General features: G+C 35.4%; 1 protein-coding gene across 1 annotated transcript; it reads left to right on the top strand.

The window, feature by feature from the left end:
• The first annotated feature begins 540 nt into the window (after nucleotides 1–540).
• LOC108913101 (E3 ubiquitin-protein ligase Bre1) lies at nucleotides 541–7267 on the top strand. Its single transcript, XM_018718576.1, has 12 exons — nucleotides 541–634; nucleotides 892–1065; nucleotides 1123–1309; nucleotides 1358–1546; nucleotides 1620–2104; nucleotides 3454–3627; nucleotides 3684–3898; nucleotides 3953–4181; nucleotides 4233–4441; nucleotides 4505–4895; nucleotides 4954–5278; nucleotides 6747–7267. Exons 2-12 carry the CDS (start codon nucleotides 916–918, stop codon nucleotides 7124–7126), a joined length of 2934 nt encoding a protein of 977 aa, XP_018574092.1. The 5' UTR covers nucleotides 541–634; nucleotides 892–915; the 3' UTR covers nucleotides 7127–7267.
• Nucleotides 7268–8137: the final 870 nt, after the last annotated feature.

Below are 8137 nucleotides of genomic sequence, written 5' to 3'. Positions count from 1 at the left end.
AATTATCTCCCATTGCCTGGGTCACTTTTAGTGTATTTTATTATTAATAGTGTATTTGATCAGAAATTCCTAGCTTGTTGGAATTCTTGGATAGATGCCATAAACGATTTTCTGACATTTCTGTATTTGTGGTTTTCGGACGAGGGACGAGCTGACGAGCAGTCCAATAAATTGGAATGGAATTCACATAATTCTATTAACCTCAGAATCATATTTTTTCTATAATTCACATTACACTCTTTCTTTTTAAATCTGTTTTTTCATTAGTCTCATCGTATTTGACAAACACAAATTTCTATTTCAGAAACAAGGCCAACGTGGACGTGCAGAAAGAGAAATGTTCCGGACGAAACTTGTTCAAGAAATTTACTCTCATAAAACATTGTTTCTTGTTTCACGAAATTATTTCCAATATAACACGTACATCTCAAACTTATTTCCACACTACTTTTGTTAGATTTTTATCTGATGAAAGATGAACCAAAAATTCATTGTAGATTCGCATAAACTAGTGATTACGATTGCGCAAGCGTACCGATACCGAGAATGAATTGATTTTTGATTGCGTCCGTGTCCGTGGTATGTATATCGTACACTGCAAAATAAACAATCTTATGAAGAATTAATCAATAAAGTAAGTGAAATTTTTATATTTTATTCTGTTTTTTCATAATTATTTGTCTATGATTTGATTATTCAAGCCATTGTGCTTACCATAATGTGGCGGCACGTATCTACTCTAGTTTAAAATTCGATCATGTTATTGACCCGTCGTTGTTTAGTTTTGAAAATGAATTAATTTATAAACATACTCTAGGAAAGAACTAGATAAATTTCTTTAAGAAATATAACCGATTACTTATTTTTTTCGTAAATAATAGTTTTTTCCAGGGTTTGTTAAACATAACCTCAACAATGTCCAAGAGACATGCAGAGGAGAGCTCCAGCGGAGGGCAGCCTCCAATTAAAAAAATTCACTTTGAACCTCATCTCATCGGGCCCGTCTCCACCTTAGAAGAGATGGACATCAAAGTTTTACAGTTCCAAAACAAGAAATTGGCACAAGTAAGTTACTATGAGAGTATGTCGTACGCTTGGCCGATTTAACATTATTGCTTGCAGAGGATTGAGCAGAGATGCAGGACAGAGCAGGAATTGAGACAGAGGATAGAGCAGTTGGAAAAACGACAGACACAGGATGATGCTATGCTGAATGTTGTCAATCGTTACTGGAACCAGCTTAACGAAGATATTCGCATACTTTTACAGAGATTTGATGCTGAAACAGCTGATGAGTCAGAAAATAAAAGTAAATACACTATTTCTAATAGGGTAGTTTTCTAAGTTTTATTTTTAGATGAGAATGAAGCCACAACATCATTTTTAATGCAGTTATCGACGTGGGATAAGGATGAACTTAACGATAAATTGGCAAACAGGGTACAGGTGTCAAGGAGGGCTGTTGCAAAAGTTATTCAAGCCTTTGATAGGTTAATGCAGAGGAACGAGAAAATTACGTTGGCTCTTAAGGGAGAATTAGAAGGCCGTAAGTTGACAAAATGGTTTTTTTCATCGATAAACATTTTAGGTACATAAATAAATTATTTTTCATTTTGTAGAGGATGCCCCATCAGTGGACGAGGTTATTCGTCAGACAAACATTCAGTTGCAAGCCGAAAACCGCAACTTACAGGCTCTACACACATCTTTGCATGAAAAATACCACACAAACAGCCTGAAAGTAGCTGAACTTCAAGACTCTGTCACGGCTAAAGAAACTGAGATCGCAGAATTGAAAAACCAAATTGACGACCTCCAATATGAGCTCGAGAAAGTCCGCAATAGAAACGATAAGTTAGAGACTCACCTTGCCGAGGCTGTAGAGAAATTGAAGGCATACCATCAGCTTCACGGGGATCCTGATAATAAAGGCAAAGAACAGAAACCTGCACCCCAGACGAACGTGTCACAGGCTAAGCTTGAGGACCTTCTTAAGGAGGTGGAAGAATGGAAAGAGTTGGCAAATAATAGGTTGCAGGAGTTGGATAAGTTGCATCAAACACACAGGGAAACTTTGAAGGAAGTCGAGAAGTTAAAAATGGATGTAAGTTAGAATTTATGCATAGTAAAAATATTTTTTACCGTCCCATTCAATACGTTTGCTTCCCATTTTTAAAAATAATTTGTTCAAAAATATTAACACATCATTTTTGGTTTTCGATCTTTTTATGCTAAAAATAATATATGAAAAATCTGATGAAGAAATTTGTTGAAATTTGTGCATTAGAACTATTTTCAGCAACTGTAAAGACAAATACATAATCAATTGCGTAATTCTGATAGACGTAAACAAACATCTTGTTATATTAAATTATAACATGCAAAAAAGAAGTTGACTTTATTAATGAAAAAGTTACGTAAAAAGTAAATACAAGAGATAAAAAATAAAAAACTTTAGGTATAAAAAAATGTAAAATTAAAATGAATATCGTTGATGTAAAAAATAAAACAAATGCTCTTCAAAATTTGATACTATTTAAAATGAAGAAAAACAAACTGCAATAATAACACAAATAAATATAGGAAATTAATTAAATAGATACATCAACTTTTCATGCCTTTGGCTCATAAATTGATCGTAAATAATTTTGCAATTTTCTAGGACTGTCTCTTGGTTCTCATGGATCTAAATCTCGATTATTTGACAAATTTCATGTGTTGTAATAGAGTGTACAATGTGCTAAATAAGGTTATTGTTTTCAACCTCTTAGCGAAAATAAAAAATTCTTTATACCCAAATCTGCTTACAGCATCCCATAAAACTTAGCGCCTATCAAACTTTTTGACATTTTAACACCATTTCGAACCTAGCGTCTGTGTACGCCATACACATTGCACATGTAGACAGGACGACCTCGCTCTGTCCTAACCAAACGGGCTACGTTCAGTTCCAGTTTTGTTTTTTTTTGTTGTTTTGTTTAGATGAAATAAAATAGTGACAAATAGTTGTTATTAAAAACTTGAAATGATTTTAAAAATTTTTCAAATTTATTGGATTTTAGCGAGTATTTTTATTAATTTTTTAATATAGATGTTTTATAAAATAGTAAAAATAATTAGTTTTACTTAAAATTAGTGACGTATGTCTATCCACATACCAATAAAAAATATGTATTTTTTAAAAACATGGTTTCTGTGCTCCTTATCCATCAAAAGAAATGAGGTGACTAAAATAAAATGTAAAATCGTAAAAGAACAATGTGTTTTACAAAATTATTTTCTATTGCAATTTCGTTTTCTAGGAAACGTACTATTACCCAAAAAAAAATTGTTCCCCGCGTAAAGTTACATCCTGTGTAATATTTTATATAAAATTTATCTTTTGGCTACTATACTTTTTCATTTGTTCATATTTTGATTGTGCTGTTTTACCAATTAATCATAATTCCACAGATTCGTCAGTTGCCAGAAAGTGTCATCGTTGAGACTACAGAATATAAATGCCTGCAGTCACAATTTTCCGTTCTATATAATGAGTCAATGCAACTGAAGACACAACTGGATGAAGCTAGACAACAACTGCAGACCAGCAAAAATGCCCATTTGCGCAACATAGAAATGATGGAGGTAAGTCTCCTTCCACTTCCATCACTGCTTTATAATTATCATCATCTTTTTTTTAGGGAGAGGAACTGATTGCGCAAAAAAAGCTGAGACAAGAAGTGATGCAACTTGAGGACTTCCTGGCCCAACTTAGAAAGGAGTACGAGATGCTAAGGATCGAGTTTGAGCAAAATCTGGCGGCTAACGAGCAGACGGGACCTATAAATCGTGAAATGAGGCATTTGATAACTTCTTTGCAAAATAACACTCAGCAACTCAAAGGAGAAGTACACAGGTAAAAAAATATGTTGTTAGTATATCTCGAAGATACATTTTCCTGTTGTCGCAGATATAAGAGAAAATACAAGGAAGCCAATACGGAAATACCAAAATTAAGGAAGGAAATCGAAGAGCTACAGACAAAACTGAGTCAGGCTCAAGGCGCCAACCAGGACTGCAAGGACAACATAAAAAAAGAGGAAATAAAAGAGGAAGACACTTCAAATAGCGAGGGAGGGGCTCAGGTCAAGGAAGAACAAATGTTGAGCGCCGTTAAGAAGGAGGAAGAAGACACCGAGGTTGGTTATCGAAGAAATTACTTATTTTACTCTGAATATAACTTTTTATAGCAGACAGAAGATGCAGAAGGAAAAGACCAAGCCTCCGGATCCGGATCTTCCCCAACGGCAAAGAAAGAAGGTGCTGTGAAACAAGAAAAGAACGTAGTGAAGAAGGAAGTTACCGTCAAGACAGAGAAGGAGCATCGGGAAGCCCAGAGAGCAAAGGAAGCCAAGATAGCCGAAAACGAGATGGTGCGGGATTTGAAAAATCAGTTGAAGTAAGTTTACCACACCCGTTAATGATTTGTATGACAACTATAGTATTTCATGGTGTGTTATAGGAAAGCTTTGAACGAGCAAAAAGAAATGAAACTGCTCCTGGACATGTACAAGGGCGTCAGTAAAGAACAAAGGGACAAGGTACAACTAATGGCTGCCGAAAAGAAGCTTAGGACCGACCTGGAGGAACTCAGACAGACGATAAAGAAAATGCAGGATAATAAACGGGACGATAAAAGAAAACTGGCAGAAGACGAAGCTCTGAAGAAGATCAAGCAACTTGAAGAACAGAAGTATGAACTTCAAAAACAGGTGGCGAACCAAAAACCGAACGACGGAAATTGGGGCGGACACAACGTCCTACACCAGATGAGGCCGTTCGTCGGTTCGCACGAAGAAGAAGCGTTGCTTAACGAGATGGAAGTGACCGGACAAGCCTTTGAAGACATGCAAGTAATAATTAAAAAGAATTATAAATCCGAACGCAATTATAACTTTAAAATTATTTCAGGAGCAAAATTCGAGGCTAATACAGCAGCTGAGGGAAAAGGACGATGCCAATTTCAAGCTGATGTCGGAGAGGATCAAATCCAATCAGCTGCACAAGTTGGCGAGGGAGGAGAAAGACGTATTAAAGGAGCAAGTGACTACATTAACGACGCAGGTCGAAGCCGCTAATCTAGTGGTCAGGAAGTTGGAGGAGAAAGAGAGGATCCTGCAGAACACTCTGGCAACTGTGGAGAAGGAGCTGACGCTCAGACAACAGGCGATGGAGATGCACAAGAGAAAAGCGATAGAATCGGCGCAGTCGGCTGCCGATCTTAAACTTCATCTTGGTAAGTTCATTAAAACTGCATTATTCGGTTTCTTATCACAGTTGGAGTGACCATAAACTCGACATCACAAGGGATCAACGTGCCTAGGACCCTGTTCTGAATAGTCGCTATTAGAGGTCTAAAACTTTTTGGTAACAGTGAGCAGAGAAAAATTATGATAGAAATGAAAAAGTTATGAATTTTTGTTAAAATCCAGGATATAGAAGTTTATAGCCACTTAGCGTGCTGATATAAATGTTATAAAACTTTAACTTTGGGGGGGACTTCCTTTGACCTTTAGAAACACGTCATTATTTTTTCATTTCGTTGTGCAAATTTAATTTCCTATACCCCGCCGCTAGACAAACTCAAACAATGGCGAGCTTTAATTGCAGCACGTGCAGAATTGGGAACTGGGCTGCGCATTGTTATCAAATCTCATATTTAAAGGAAATGTTATTAAAAAGCAAATTTCCATACCACTGGACTTGACATTCTACTTTTTGGCCCGTTACTTTTGTTGAGTGGGTGTTCGCCACGGATGCTATCCCACAATAAAGAAAACTTAATTCTTTTAAATAATATAAACTATGAAACAGTACTTCCCACATAACCTAGCAAAAATAAACAAATAATTTAAAACTAAAAATGTAACAAAACGAAACACTGAAGTATTCAGCCATTCCCGTTTTATACCAGGTGTGAAGACAGTCGACACATCCACTTTAAAAGGCGACATTGCAACAGAATAGGGTTAACCTCCGTTGCGCCTTGAAAGCTTTCGGAACATGATGGAATGCTATTTAAATTTAAATGTTAATTTTATTGTTTTATTCATTGTCAAATTTTTAATTTTTTATAAACTATTTTTTAATGTTCGGCCCTGCGTCTACATTAACATAAAAGAAATACAGTGATTTAAAGTAATACTTAGTAGTCACATTAAAGCATTCTCATTAAATTATTTTTCATTAGTTTCATTAATAAATCATGTAAAAATTTTTATTTTTTTAAAACGATAGAATATTTTTATTAATGTTTGACGCTTTGACCACAGTGATATCAAAAAATATGGTGACTTTAAAATGATACGTCGCTAAGTTATACAAAAGCAATCTGTTTTACCTCCCACATTGTAGGTCGATTTAAAAACAACTGGCAGATAGTGGCACTAATACGCAAATTCCGGGTGCCCTAGTTTATGCCGCCCAGTGGCGTACACAAGAATTAAAATGCAGTTTAAGAAACTAATTATAACTCGACTATTTATGCCGTTAAAAAAAAATAATAATTTTAGGTTCATATTATCTGGATTTCTTTCATTTCTGAGAACATTGTTGTGGAGTTGGTAGATGATGATCCCTCGACTATAGAAGGTACATGTGTACAGATGTAGACAGATTTATTAATCTATTTGATTTCTCTTCAATAGTTAGGATCTTGAACATAGCCACTCCATCAGTTTGTAATCTTTGAATTTTTTACACAGAAAAGTACCATTCGCAAATGAAAGAGGCGCAGCAAGTTGTGGCAGAGAAAACGAGTTCCTTGGAAGCGGAAGCCTATAAGACGAAACGACTTCAAGAAGAAATCGCCCAGCTGAAACGCAAGGCCGAAAGGATGAAGAAAATGGAGCTGGCGGGTACGACGCTGGATGAAGTTATGATGGAGGAAATCAGGGAATACAAGGAAACACTTACCTGTCCTTCGTGCAAGGTCAAGAGGAAGGATGCCGTACTTTCAAAATGCTTCCACGTATTCTGCTACGACTGTCTTAAAACTAGATACGAGACGAGGCAGAGGAAGTGCCCGAAATGCAACTGCGCTTTCGGGGCTAACGATTACCATCGTCTTTATCTATCCAATTAATTTATTTGTGGTATATGGTAGGTGTAAGTTATCAATAGGCCAATTTTATTTTCTTATATCTGATTTTATAGTATTTCTTATTGTTGCATTTTATATTTTTTCGTCTATTCATACTGTGTTAAATAAACATTAGATACTGTATTGGTTTGTTTTGATGCTCGTCCTCGTCTGGGTATTTAAGAGGTAACTCACCACTTCCCAAAATACGTGTATAAATTACCTTGAAATATTCAAACTGTTATGTGGAGCCATTTTTGGTTTTCAAAATACAGCAAGTGTTATTAATATTGGGGAGTTTCATCACTACGTGACAACGGCCCTTAACCTAATGCTAAACATCTGATGCATACCACGTGTGCACGTGGCAGACTTGTCCTACGGAAGAAATGTAAACAACTATTATTGTGAAACATTTAGTAAATTTCAAGACAGTCGTTTTCCAGTTTTTAAATAAATAAAATAAAATGTATCGATTTTGTAGTATGAAGATAGTGTCAAGGTTAAAACAGGAACTTAACTTTTAATCAAATTATGAATCTGAAATATGTAATTAAAGTATTCAAAGTAGTAAAAATAATTTAGGTATTTGCCAAAAATCAAAATTCTGTAATTTTTAAATGCACAAATCCAAAACAAACATATGCTCAAAATGTCCACTACCATTTTTGATACACTCACAACACCTTCGAATCCAATTTTCGCACCACTCGCTGGAAAATACCTCGAGAAAAGGAAATAGTGGTACCCAAAAAACACTCAAACACAGTCCAATTCCAGATACCAACTGAATTGCGTGTTGCTGGACAGTTTAATACCTTCATGTTATCCGCCGTGCCGTTGTCACATTGCTCGATATGAATTTTATCGATTTTAAATTTATTACGCTAATTATTTTTTAGAATTAAACAAAGAAGTTCAAAAAAGTGATAAACATTGTATTTTATGGTATTCTATGCACGTAGTTATGTCAATATTCCTTAATTAATCGAACTTTTGTACATCAAGTTGGAT

This window comes from Anoplophora glabripennis, unplaced genomic scaffold (assembly GCF_000390285.2).
Source record: "Anoplophora glabripennis isolate ALB-LARVAE unplaced genomic scaffold, Agla_2.0 scaffold542, whole genome shotgun sequence".
NCBI lineage: Eukaryota > Metazoa > Arthropoda > Insecta > Coleoptera > Cerambycidae > Anoplophora > Anoplophora glabripennis.
Note: the sequence above shows the minus strand (reverse complement) of the source record. Positions and strands in the feature narration are given on the sequence as shown.

Excerpts from the sequence above, each read along its gene's own strand:
- LOC108913101 (XM_018718576.1), top strand. The coding sequence starts at position 916 with ATGTCCAAGAGACATGCAGAGGAGAGCTCCAGCGGAGGGCAGCCTCCA. Across the intron at positions 2,105-3,453 it reads TCGAGAAGTTAAAAATGGAT|ATTCGTCAGTTGCCAGAAAG; the intron begins GTAAGTTAGAAT and ends ATAATTCCACAG. Across the intron at positions 4,442-4,504 it reads GATTTGAAAAATCAGTTGAA|GAAAGCTTTGAACGAGCAAA; the intron begins GTAAGTTTACCA and ends GGTGTGTTATAG.